The sequence below is a fragment of the Mesoplodon mirus genome (genome assembly GCF_964341445.2).
Source record: "Mesoplodon mirus genome assembly, chromosome: 15".
In the NCBI taxonomy this organism is placed as follows: domain Eukaryota; kingdom Metazoa; phylum Chordata; class Mammalia; order Artiodactyla; family Ziphiidae; genus Mesoplodon; species Mesoplodon mirus.
In genome coordinates, this window is record NC_138991.1 from 21,325,611 (window position 1) to 21,339,296 (window position 13,686).

A 13,686-nucleotide genomic window follows, 5' to 3' on the forward strand; every position below is an offset into this window, starting at 1 on the left:
CTAGTGACCTTGATGATGCCCTGTACATGGTAGGAACTCAAAAGCCAGAAGGGATCATTATTAGCAGTGATAATATTCCAGGCTGAGCCCAGACTGGCTTCAGGTCTGAGTGGTTTCTCTGCTTCCCAGCAGTAATCAATGAGAATTAAATAAATATTGGTTCTTCCTTTAGCCCTTTCTTCCCATGTTAGAGGGGAATAAACTGAGTCTCAGAAAAGGTAACTAGTCTAAGATGGCAAAGCTGGTGAGTGACAAGGCTGGGACTCAAGCCAAAATCTTTTTCCTGCCTGGTGAGGCCAAACCCTGGACACTGCAACTGCACTGAACACGTCCAGGAGGGGCCCTGCGCCTGGAGGGGCTGGGGCCATGCCTCGGGGAAGGGAATGTATCTGAAATGGACATGTGCCATGTGCCAGCCAAACCAGGCTCCACAGGGAGGCAACCCAGGCAGCAGTTTGGGGCACAGGCTTGGGATCCTGTTTCTGCTTGTTACTGCCTCTTGACCTCAGGTAAGACTCGGCTCCTTTCTTTTTTTTTTTTTTTGCAGTACGTGGGCCTCTCCCTGTAGTGGCCTCTCCCGTTGCGGAGCACAGGCTCCGGACGCGCAGGCTCAGCGGCCATGGCTCACGGGCCCAGCTGCTCCGCGGCATGTGGGATCCTCCCGGACCGGGGCACGAATCCGTATCCCCTGCATCGGCAGGCGGACTCTCAACCACTGCGCCACCCGGGAAGCCCACTGCGCCACCAGGGAAGCCCTCGGCTCCTTTCTGAGCCTCTGTTTCCTGGTGGTAAAACTGGGACAAAACAGTGATCTCAGTGGGGTGTTAGGAGGCCGAGAGGAAACCGTTCTGCTGGGTACATGACACATGGTGAGCACTTGGCCATACGGGTCCTCCCCCACCTCCTGCAGCCCTTCACCATTTACCAAGCATTTGGGGAAAGAGAAGATTGTCCCCATTTTAAAGATATGGAAACTGAGGCCCTGAGAGGGGAAGCGATCAGCCTCAGATCTCAGGCCAGCTATGTATCTTTGGCTCCAGAGAGCTGCAGGTATTTGTTGTTTGGCCCCTGCAGAGCTGCTTTTCCATTAAACTTCTGGACCTGTCACAAGGACCTGGCCCAAGAGGGGATCTGATGCCAATTGCCATTTGAAAATAATCTGTGCTACCCATTCCCACCCAAGCCCAGGCCTGCCTAGGGAAATTGCTGGCTCCATCACACTCTCCCTGTGTCCCTCACCCCCTCCCCCTTCTACTCCAGCCTCCTTACCTGGCAGTGTCTGGAAATAAGGTTGCAGCTTGGAGGATACGCTACTGGTCACTACCTCGCAGATCTGGGGAGAACAAAAGAAATGATCAGCAAAGGTTTCCTATAGTGGAAAATGTCTTCTGAGAATAATTATCCAGACATGTTTCGCTCTTCTTGAATGTTTCCTTGAAAATCATATAACTACTTAAGTTTCCCTTTTCTCTTTGGCCGCCAGGAAGCTCAGAGTTCAACATGTAACTTGGAAATAGTAAGTTTATATGACTGTATGACCTGCACGTCTGCATTTTATTTCCTACTCTGGCATGGAGCTTTCCTGATGGTATTTATGTTTTTTTATTTTTTAATGTGAGATTTTGTTTGTTTGTTTTTGTTTGCACTCAGACCCTTTGTGGAATGAGGTGGTGAAAAAATGAACAGGAGGTGGTTAGATGTCAGCCTTCCCCTGTGTGTGCTTCTAGGAGCAGGGGGCAGGCCCTCTGCTCAAGCCTGGGTGGGCACCCTCATCTTTGCTTTGTGTGGCCGGAGAAGACTTCCCAGCAGTCCCCCTCCCATAACTCATAGGGGAACAAGCACTGGTCTGAGAAGCCCTGGGTCACATGCTGATTTTGCCACTGAGGAAGTTACTCCATTTCTATGAGAAAAGAGACCCTTATTTTCTCATCTGTAAAATGGAGCGCTGCGGGTTATATTTTCCATTCCTTTTGCTCTTCTGGAATGTGGCCCTCTCACACCCACTGAGAGGTGGAGTCTGTGAACTCTCCCCTACAATCTGGGTGGGCGGGATGGCTACTTGCTTCTAACCAATAGAAAACAGCGGAAGTGACATTGTGTAACTTCCCAGGTGAGGTCATAAAAGGCTGTGCAGCTTCCACTTTGGTCTCTATTTTTTTTTTTTTTTTTTGCAGTACGTGGGCCTCTCACTGTTGTGGCCTCTCCCATTGCAGAGCACAGGCTCCGGACGCACCGGCTCAGCGGCCATGGCCCACGGCCCCAGCCGCTCCGCGGCATGTAGGATCTTCCCGGACTGGGGCACGAACCTGTGTCCCCTGCATTGGCAGGCGGACTCTCAACCGCTGCACCACCAGGGAAGCCCCACTTTGGTCTCTTGAGATGGTCACTCTGGAACCCATTGATGAGCTGTGCAAAGCCCCAGCCCCATGGAGGGGACACGGGTAGATGCTCCAGTCGACAGCCCCGGCTGAGCCGAGCATCAAGTCTTCCCAGCTCAGGCACCACGGACATGAGAGAAGATCCCATTGGATGACTCTAGCCCCAAGCTTTGGAGTTTTCCCAGATGAGGTACAGACATCATGGAGCAGAGACAAGCTACGCTGGTCCCACTGTGCCTGTTGATTTCCTGATCCACAGAATCCGTGAACATTATCAAATGGTCGTTGCTGGATGACGCTGTATTTGGTGCTATTTGTTTCGAAGCTATAGCTGGAGGAGGATTAAAATCACAGGCTTCCTTAATTTGACCCATTGGGGCTGATGGGGTAGGTGGTGCAGTAGGTGGCGGCGGACAGATAAGCCCCGCCTTCACGACGTTGCTCTCCCCACGTCTTTTTTTTTTTTTTTTTTTTTTTTTGCGGTATGCGGGCCTCTCACTGTTGTGGCCTCCCCCGTTGCGGAGCACAGGCTCCGGATGCGCAGGCCCAGCGGCCATGGCTCACGGGCCCAGCCGCTCCGCGGCATATGGGATCCTCCCAGACCGGGGCACGAACCCGTATCCCCTGCATCGGCAGGCGGACTCTCAACCACTGCGCCACCAGGGAGGCCCTCTCCCCACGTCTTGAATGACCTCATTCATCCAGCGGAGTCTCTCCAGTCCTTGCCTTTCTTGACTGTTGGGCAGCCCCTGGCATGATGGGCCACTGTCTCTGACTGAGGACCCTCCCCGCTCTCCGCCTGGACCTCTACTTCCTCTTCCTTGGACACCCAGTGAGCTCCTCTTCCCTCGTGAAGATGATGATCTCCTTCCACCCAGGAGCCCCTCTGCAGCCTGCCATACATGCCCATGGCCCCTGTGGGACATTGTTGGTCCACCCCGGGGGTCCCCTGCGCTTGGCGTGACAGCTCCCTACACACCCAGCAACTCTCCCTGCCTGAGGACTTTAATCCCTGGACCTTGCTCCCAAGTGCCAAGGAGTTACAGCAGCCCGAAAGAGGGGTGAGAGTTGGTGGATAAATACCCATCTTCCCCACCCCTTTGGGACAGCTCTGAGGTATGTGCCCCGAAGTCCCGCAGCACTGAGCCCCAGCTGTCCAGAGCGGTAGCCCACTCAATAATGTTCCTGCCCCCAGGTCCCTTCCCCACCCCTCGCCTGGGATCCCTGCCCAATAAAACACTCGCACCTGAATCTTTGTCTCAGCCATGCCTAGGGGGGTGGGGGGACCCTGGTTGGGTCCCCCGCTCCACGTTCCCAACCTGTGGCCAGCACCCAGACCTTGGTTTGCAGCCAGACATCTCCCCTGAGCTCCAGCCTGAGGGTCCAGCTGCCTCCTGGACCAAGTCCCTGGAGGTCCCACAGGCCCCCAAGGCCAGCACATCTCAACCAAACCCGTCAGGTTCCCACTCCTCCGCAGTGCTGGTCCCCCTATCTGCCCACAGGGCAGATAGGGCACCTCCATACGTCCCTCCCGCCTTCCCCACTGTCAATCAAGTTATTTTATCTGGGGGGTGGGAGGGAGGAAGGAGAGAAAGGAAGGAGGGAGAAATTTTGGTTTTCCTGGAGTGTGTTTCTATCACATAAAACTCTGGATGTCCCAAGGAGACTAAGAATGTCACTCTCGGAGAAACCCGTGCCTCTGCTCCAAGTGGCCCAAAGGTGAGAGCGGGTGGCACATCTGGCAGCGAGGGGCCAGCTGGACACCTGGGCTGCCTGCCCTCAGCTACTGCCCTCCAATGCCAGTTACTAATGAGGGCCACCAGGGGGCTCCAAATCACAGCAAATCACATGGCAGCCTGGCGCCTGCCTGTTTGCTGCCACCCTCCTCCGCCCCCACCCCCATCCACACCCTCTATAGGCCCTTCCTTCCCTCAGACGCCCACTCTTCTCTCTGAATTCCTGGGGGGTGGACTCCCAAACTCATTCCTCGCCATTTCCAGGCCTACATAACATCATGGACACCCTGACACTTCATTTATTCATCCATTCATCCATTCATTCATTCAGGCCCATACTCTCTTCTAAACAATATCTTGGACTGATTAAGAGCTTCACCTCTGAGGTGGGGTGGCATGGGTTTGAAGCCCAGCACTATCACTTCCTCTATCTGTGTCTCAGCGTTATTATTGTTCAGCTTGGCTGCTCTCAAGGGGTCACTCTTAAGGCGTTAACAAGAAATAATCTGTTTTAATAGTTCTTTATGTTAAATACATGCTAACACTCCCCTCATACTATTACTTAATTACAGAGACTAAACTAAAAATAGAACTACCATATGACCTAGCAATCTCACTACTGGGCATATACCCTGAGAAAACCATAATTCAAAAAGATAAATGTACCACAATGTTCATTGCAGCTCTATTTACAATAGCCAGGACATAGAAGCAACCTAAATGTCCATTGACAGATGAATGGATAAAGATGTGGCACATATATACACTGAAATATTACTCAGCCATAAAAATTGAGTTATTTGTAGCAAGGTGGATGGACCTAGAGTCTGTCATACAGAGTGAAGTAAGTCAGAAAGAGAAAAACAAATAACACACATATATGGAATCTAAAAAAATGGTGCTGATGAACCTAGTTGCAGGGCAGGAATAAAGACACAGACATAGAGAACGGACTCGAGGACACAGGGGGCGAAGGGGAAGCTCTGACGGAGTGCGAGAGTGGCATTGACATATATACACTACCAAATGTAAAATAGCTAGCTAGTGGGAAGCAGCCGCATAGCACAGGGAGATCAGCTCGTGCTTTGTGACGACCTAGAGGGGTGGGATAGGGAGGCTGGGAGGGAGGCTTAAGAGGGAGGGGATGTGGGGATATATGTATACATGTAGCTGATTCACTTTGTTGTACAGCAGAAACTAACACAACACTGTAAAGCAATTATACACCAATAAAGATATATATATAAAAAAAGAGGTCTGGGTGAGAGCAGAAGTGTCCAGCGATGCGTGAGGTATGTGGACACAGAAGGCCCCACCCGCTCTGACAGGAGGTGAAACTCTGAGCCCCTCGTACCTTGCGGTTCATGCTGTTTCGGAGTGAAGACTCGATTTTTTTACGGAAGAGTCGGATCAGCCACCTGGAGATTGACACGTGGGGACAGGCATGAGGCTTCCCAGGTGTCCCTGGGATGCATTCCAAAGGCTGCCTCATCTGGGAAGCCTTCCTCCCTTTTCCAAATAAACCTAAACTCCCTCATCCCTGGGCTCCAACTCTGTACACCCCCATCAGACACTTCTTCCCCTGTGGGCAGTGACCTGCTTCTGAGGTTATTTCTTCAATAGGTGCACGGCTGGACCCCCATCCCATCTCAGCCTCATTCCTCACCACTCCCTCTCTCTGTACTCCAGCCACACTGCTTTGCCGTATCCTCCTGTGTCCTGTGCTTCCTCTCACTGCAGGGTCTTTGCACATACTGTTCGCTCTGCTTAAAACACCCATTGTCCCCAAGTTAATTAACTCCTACTTATTCTTTTCATCTCAACTGAAATGTCATTTCATCAAAGAAAATGAAATGGCCAGCCCCCAGCCTAGGTCAGATCCTCCAGTTCTATGTGTTCATCGCACCTGGTACCTCTTTTTCTCAGGTCTTATTGTGAGCCATTCATTCATGCAATGATTTGATTAATGTTTGTCTTCCCCACAGGCTGGAAGCTTCAAAAGAGCAGGGACTGTGTAGCTAAGACTCTGGGGCCAGCAAGTCCTGGGCTGAATCCCAATCCCTTCTCAGTACTCACTAGGTATGAAAACTCAGGTTATTTCCTATTCTTTCTGTGCCTTGATCTTCTCCTCTGAATATGGGGTAATAATTGACTAACTGCACAGAGTCACTGTGTGGATTGAATGAGATAAGGAACATGCTTGAAACAGTGCCAGGCATGCAGTAAGTCTCCAATCGCTGTTAGCAAGGCCAAATTTTTAGTGACCACTGCTATTTCCTGAGCACAATGCACAAGCCTGGTGCATAGCAGATTCTTAGTCGATATTCGTTGGATGGATGGAGAGATGAATGCTTGCAGGCTTGTGGTAAGGACTGTATAACTTGGTGCACTTAAAGTGTTTAGTGCACAGCCTGGAGCATAAGTGCTCAGTAAAGTTTGCTGAATGAATATTGAATGAGCAAGTGACTCTTCAAGGCAGAGGTGTTGTGTGTTCCATCTGTAGACCCCTGTCCCCTTACACCTGAGGCCTGGCATAGAAGTGGCATTTGGGATGTGTTTTCTGAATACAAGAATAATTAGGACAGGGACTGCCCTGGTGGCACAGTGGTTAAGAATCCACCTGCCAATGCAGGGGACACGGGTTTGAGCCCTGGTCCGGGAAGATCTCACATGCCGCGGAGCAAGTAAGCCCATGCGCCACAACTACTGAAGTCTGCGCTCCTAGAGGCCGTGCTCTGCAACAAGAGAAGCCACCGCAATGAGAAGCCTGTGCACCGCAGCTGAGTAGCCCCTGCTCGCCACAACTAGAGAAAGCCCATGCGCAGCAACGAAGGCCCAACACAACCCAAAATAAATAAATAAATTTATAAAAAAAAGAATAACTAAGACAGTCCTGTCCCTCCTCCCATCCACAGCCCCAGGAGATCATACCCCAGGTTGCTGCCCGAGATGTGTACGTGGACTCTGTTGATGTGGCTGCTGCAGCTGGAGCAGGCGACTGTGGCATGGCCCGAGGTGGGGTCATAACCCAGCTTGAGACCAGCCATAATGAAGATGCCCTCCACACTCAGGTCAAAGTTGCCGCTGACTTTGCTGAAGGGAAACAGAAAGAAAAGACTTGGAGCGAGCATTTTCTGCTCGCTGCCATTCAGACTTCGCACCAATGCCGGAAGGCAGGTTTTGCTATTATCTCCACTCTGGGTGAGGAGATGGAGTTCAGAGAGGGAAGGCAGCTTGCCCAAGGTCACACAGCAGCTGAGTGAAAGAGCCAGGATTCCACCCCGAAGTTTGAACCCATGTCTGCCTGGCAGAACCCTGCACTTACCCACTGCCTCAGCCTCTGCCTGTGTGCTGTGTGGCACTGAGAATGTTTCTCAACCTCTCTGAGCTTCAGTTTCCTTACCCAGACCCTGGACCAGCAGTGGGACACCAGCTTTGCCACTAGAAAGTTGAGTCTGGGGGACAAATGACTTTAATTAATGCCCTCATTCATTAAATGGGGTTAATACCTCCTCCCTCAGGGATGAAATGAGTTTGGGATAAGACAGTGAGTGTGAATGTAGTTTGTCAACTCTTCTATAATGTGAGGAAGCATTGTTATCATTTTTTGTATGTGTGTGATCAGTAAGTGAAATGATAGATGTGAAAGAGCCCAAGTGAAGAAGTAAGCAATTCTTGTTGTGGGGAACGGACACACCCAGCAGTCCTTGTAACAGAAGGCAGACTCACGCCCCTCTCCTCACCAAAGTGTCTGTTTTCTCCCTGGATTCACCACAAAGGAGAAGTTGATAAACTGACAGGTCAGTCTGAGCCACTGTCACTGCTGCACGGAGTCACTGCAGTGAGGGCCCAATATTTAGATTCAGAGCTGTAGTTTGGATGATCTGCCCCAATTTTCACCCTTCCCTGCATCCATACCCTCACCATTGCCTACCTTGGGGACATATGTGTGTAGTTCCATGCTCTTGACCTTGGACTTGACCACATGACTTGCTTTGGCCAATGGCATATGAATAGAAGTGACCATGGGTCAGTTCAATCCCTCCCAGGCCTTAAGGGGACCTGCATGTTTCTGGTTGCCCTTTTTGCACCTCCATCATCACTAAATATGCTCTGGGTAGCCCACTGGTCCAGGGAGGAGGAGGAGATACATGTGTAGCAGGGCTACCTCAGCTGAGGTCAACCTACCCCAGCCAACACATAGATATGTAAGTGATGATCTATGACTTGTTTTAGGTCACTGAGTTTCGGTCACTGATGGTTTGTTACAGAGCGATAGCTAACTGATAAAGGGGTAAACTAAAGGTCCCACTTAGGGCTTCCCTGGTGGCGCAGTGGTTGAGAGTCCACCTGCCGATGCAGGGGACATGGGTTCGTGCCCCGGTCCGGGAAGATCCCACATGCTGCAGAGCAGCTGGGCCCGTGAGCCATGGCCGCTGAGCCTGCGTGTCCGGAGCCTGTGCTCCGCAACGGGAGAGGCCACAACAGTGAGCGGCCCGTGTACCGCAAAAAAAAAAAAAAAAGGTCCCACTTAGCCTTCCATCCTAAGCCACATGCACCAACTCAGCCTTGCCCGCGCCCTGCGTTGAGATGTGGGAAAATTCTCAGCTATTAGCCAAGGGTTATGTTGAAAATTCTTCTGTGAAAAGTTCCCCCAGGAACTCTGAGGGGGCAAATGGTAATGGGCCAGGCAAAAATTGGGCATTCTTGAGACCTTGGCTCTCATCTCCTCCAAATATCACCAAGAGCTCACCCACACACTCAACAAACACTGAGCTTGGAAACGCACATGAAATTCTTTCGAGCCTTCCATTTTCCACTCATCTTGATACTGGCATCTTTGATGGAGAATTCAAGGCCTTGATCAGGCAACGGTCTTATCTGGGAATTGGGAAGCTTGAATCCATGAATAACCATGCTGCAAAGAAGAAATGATCAGTTAGTCTCTAAGTGTCCCCACAAGGACTCAGTCAATGGTCAGTGCAGACTCATTCCCCTCCATCCTGGCCCTTTACCCCAGTTATTCCAAAAGAACCCAGAAGCTATGAGAGCAGCCTGGGGAGCTCTGTGGTTAGGCTTTGAAGTCAGACAAATCTGCATTTGAACCCTGCTCTTCAGTTTACTATTGTGTGACCCTGGGCACATCACTTAATCATCCTGAGCCTCAGTTTCCTCATGTTGTAAAATGAGTACAGTAACCTCTGTCTTGCAGGGTGTGTGATGATCAGTGAAGATAACAAATGTTATCCCAGTGACTACAAGTTCTGTAAAGGGTGGAATGTGTCTGCCTTTTTTTCACTATTGTAGCATAGCCTGATGAGTCAGACACATAGTAAGTGCACAAAAATATTTGTTGAATGAGTGAGTGCATAAAATTCTTTAGAGGACGTTTATGGATTTCTCTCCCCAGCACCCATACCCCTCTCTTGTGATAACGGAACTGCCATTTTACTCTGGAGGAACCCTTCCCCACATCTAGTCCCTGTTGCTCCAAAGAAAGTTGACTTCACTGCCATCTTCAGGGGGTGGAGCTTGAGACTTCAGCACAAGCTCCTTCGTGTCTTCTATCCCCTGGCCACAGTGATTGGTCCAAGAGTGTGTACATAACCTAAGACGGACCAATCAGAGTGAATCTTAGGAGTTTTGCTTGAGCTGTAAGGAGAAGGTGCCCTCCTCCCACAGGGCTGGGAGTGCTGAGAAGATGCTGGTGAGTGCTTCGCGGGGAGGCCCTACCCAAGAATTAGCCCTCCCGAGGGAAGTGGTGCTGAGAGGTGGCAGGAGAGAAACAGGTCCAGTGACATTTGAGCCTTCCTCAAGCTGAACCTGAAGACAGACAATTCCAGGGACTTGTGAGCCAATACCTTCTGGTTTAGGCCATTTGGGATTAGGTTTTCTGTCCTTGAAACCTCACCCCCACCCCTAATCCTAATTAACATGTGGGCTTGGCACAGAGTTTGGGGGTTCGTGACATCCCCGCAGGAGTCATGGTGAGTGCCTGAAAGACCGTTTGTGTGGTTTCCTCCACATGAAGCTTGGGGGATTGGATCCCCTTGGGATGGTGTGAACATTAGCTTTGGGATCCTAATGTCTCTGAGTTTAGGAGTCTGTGGCTCTGTGAGTCTAAGTCTTGGTGGCCCCAACACACTACAGTCCTGCACACTGAGGATTGAGCTTGACGGACCTTACCTGTAGAAGCTATACTTCCCTTTCCCAAGGATGTTCATCTTAAAGCTTCCTGAGAGATCGGGAATTGTGATCTTCTCCAACTCCTTCTGCAGAGTAGCCACTCCCTGCTGGCAGGCTGAGGGGAGAGAGCGGGGTCAGTGGTCAGAGGTGTGCAGCCTGTTCATGGCAGGGACGTTGGGATCGGAAAGATCTAAAGCAGAGCTCAAGCTAAGGTTTTTGTCAAGGGCCCCAGAGCAAAGATTTTCTGCTTTGTGGGTCTTACAGTCTCTGTCACAACCACTCAGCTTTGCTTTTATTGCACAAAAGCAGCCGTAGACAATACGTCAATGACTAGGTACGGTTGTGTTCCAATAAAACTTTATGGATGGACACTGAAATTTCAATTTCATATCATTTTCTCATGGTGTGAGATAGGATTCTTCTTTTGACTTTTTCCAACTGTAAAAGCCATGCTTAGTTCCTGGGCCATGCAAAAACATGCGTCGGTCCAGATTTGGCCTATAGGCTGTCATTTGCCAGCCCCTAGTTTAAAATATCACCCCCTCCAAATACCCAGTCAGGCAACCTGTGGGTGTTATTGAACATCTGCTCTGCGCTCTGCCCTCACAGATACTCTCTCTCTCTGGCTTTTGGACTCTCTCGCCACAGGACCTTTGCATGTACCATTCCTGTTGCCTAGGAAACCCTTTCCTCTCATCTTCACCTGGTCGTTCTAGTCATCACTTCCTCTAGGAACTTTCTCTGACTCATCAGATGAGAGCGATCCCCCTTGTTACCATTCTCATGATGCTGTGGGCATCTCTTCTGGAGCTCCCGTTACCGTTTGTAATTATGCATTTATTCATGTGATTTTTTTACTACTATCTCTCTTCCCTACTAGATGTAAGCCCCCCAAGGTCAGTGGTAGATGTCACGGACATCCCCTATCTTTACCACAGTGACTGGAACTTAATACCTGTTGGAGGAATGAATGAATGAATGTTCCAGGGTCAGGAATTCTGCCATCAGTTATTACGTGGTTAACAGCATCGAAAAACCAGTTAAAAGGCAAACACGTTAAATGAGAAGAGTAAGTAGCAGGATGAGGGATCCCAGGAGCCAGTTAGGAAGTAGTAAGAATAATAATAGTAATAATAACAGTTATCAAGCTCTTACTCTGTTCCACCAGGCACAGTTCTGGGCTCTATACACATATTAAGTTACTGAATCTGAACAATACTGGGTCGTAGGTCCTGTTACGACTCCCAGTTCACAGATGAGGAAGCTGAGACTCAGAAAGGTGACCACACAGCTGGCAGGTGATGGAGGCAGGATCTGAATCCAGGCCTTCTGGTCCCAGAGCCTGTGCCCTGGGATAGGCCTTCTGGGGGTTCAAAAGTAAACAATGCATAGATTGACACTGCCCAGAGGGAAAAGAAAATGTGGGATGGCCGCGATCTGTGGGTCTGCAGCAGCCAGGTCTTGAAGGGTCTCTAATGCCAAGCCCAAGACATCCACTGAGGGCACTAGGGAACCACTGAACAGTGTAAGTAAAGAGGGGGAATGAGCAGCTTTGCTGTATTTCACAGCTCTCACCGGTTGCCGCATGGGGTGTGAGTAGAAGGGGGAACCGAGGCTGCTGTGACAGAACATGAAGACTTCTGGGCTTAAAGGCCGAGCCCAAGCCTCTGCTCTCTGGAAGACTTCAGGACCACCCCAGCTCTGGGTAGAGAGCAGGGACATAATCCTTTCTCCTAGCTCATGGGGAACTTCCGTCTGCACCCCTGGGATTCAGAGATGTCCTGCCTGGGCTGGGGTAGGAATCCAGGGGTGGGATACCAGGTCCCTTTGGTCCTGTCCTGATTCCCCAGGGGTCCACCGCAGCTGTGGTTCTTCTGCCTTCTGGATCTGATTTCTCTGGCACTGGCTGTCCCCCACTGTTCTGCAGTTCATCTCTCTGCCACTGAGAGGCAGCATTGAGCAGCCCCACCCTGGTACATCTGACAAGACCAGAGCTCAGATCCAGGCCGCCCACTTCCCAGTCCCTCCTCCAAGTTTGTCTGCTCATCTGTAAAGGTCGCTGGTAACAGTATGTCCTTTTAGCACAGTGCCTGGCACCGATCTGAGCAGGTCAGGGGCTGCTTCATGCCAGTCTCTCCTCTGTCTGGGCCTGGATGCATGGCCTGGGGGACCCTCTCTGGGTCACCCAGATGGCTAGTGTGCACAATATGGCTGACAAACCCCTGCCCTGGGGGAGGGCCTCCCCACACTGAAGACTGAGCCAGGGACTTTGAGAAAAAAATCAGGGCTGAGAACCAGCTTGGAAGGAAGTGAAAGGCCTAGAAGCCCGAGTTGGGTATTGCGTAGAGGGAGGGGACCGTGAGGGACCTGAGCACTGGACTCAGAGTCCTCCAGACCAGGGCTCCAATCCCGGTGCTGCCGCTTCCCAGCCCTGTGACCTTGGGTAGCTCCCCTTACCTCAGCTTCTTCATATGTAACACAGGGGTAAGAGGGCCTCCTTGGAGGAGCTGTGAGCAGGCCATACACTGGATTTAAAGGGCTGCACACAGCAGGTGCTCAATCAGTGCTCCTCAGAGGTTGGAGGGGAGAAAAGGAAGGCATCCAGTTACCGTAGTCCAGGCCCTTCTGGGTGATCCTGGCCACGACGCCGGGGATGGTGTTTGCCGTCACAGCTGTGCCCAGGGCGGCCAGCACCACCAGGATCGCCCACCTCCGCGTGTCATCAGGGCCCCTGGCCATGTCTTCGTCCTGCACAGCTGCCAAAACCTCGAGGCCTTGGAGGGGAATCAGAGACCTATAAATGAGGCAGCTGGGGAAGTGCAAGTCAGTGGAATGTGGAAAGAGGAAGGAACAGGAGTAGGGGCGGGAGACGGGGTGGACGGCCGCCTGCCTGCAGTCCCCCACCATGGTCGGGGCCAGAGCCCCAGAGCAGCCAGCAGTGGAGCCTGGGAGCCCCGTGTGTGTGTGTGGTGTGTGTGTTTGTATGTGTGGTGTGTGGTGTGTGTAGGTTGAGACTTCTGGCTCTGGGCATCATTCTCCTCCCTCAGCACCCCTTCTCCCTCCCTGAACCCCCACCCCAATCCCTTTATCTAAGGACTTCCTGGAAGCTGGGGGGTAGGTACATCAGTGTTCATTATATTTTTCTTTTCTTTTTTTTAATGCTTTATTGAGGTACAGTTGACAAATAAAATTGTATACAGCTGGCCCTTGAACAACACAAGCTTGAACTGCGCAGGTGCACTTATATGGGGATTTTCTTCAATAAATACATGCTACAGTACTACGCCATCTCTGGTTGGTTGAATCCACAGATATGGAACCTCAGATATGGTGGAACCGCATATGTGGAGGGCCGACTCTAAGTTGTACGTGGATTTTCGGCTGCT

At 51.1% G+C, this 13,686-nt stretch overlaps 1 protein-coding gene across 1 annotated transcript in view; it reads right to left on the reverse strand.

Moving 5' to 3' along the window:
• Positions 1-13,039, reverse strand: part of BPI (bactericidal permeability increasing protein) — a gene marked incomplete at both ends in the record, with an annotated part of 29,402 nt that extends 16,363 nt beyond the window's left edge. The window contains 6 exons of the mRNA XM_082645314.1: positions 1,270-1,333; positions 5,469-5,532; positions 7,046-7,207; positions 8,904-9,032; positions 10,301-10,415; positions 12,910-13,039. Of these exons, the coding sequence (XP_082501440.1) occupies positions 1,270-1,333; positions 5,469-5,532; positions 7,046-7,207; positions 8,904-9,032; positions 10,301-10,415; positions 12,910-13,039 (664 nt within the window). The remainder of the gene's footprint in view (positions 1-1,269; positions 1,334-5,468; positions 5,533-7,045; positions 7,208-8,903; positions 9,033-10,300; positions 10,416-12,909) is intronic.
• Positions 13,040-13,686: the final 647 nt, after the last annotated feature.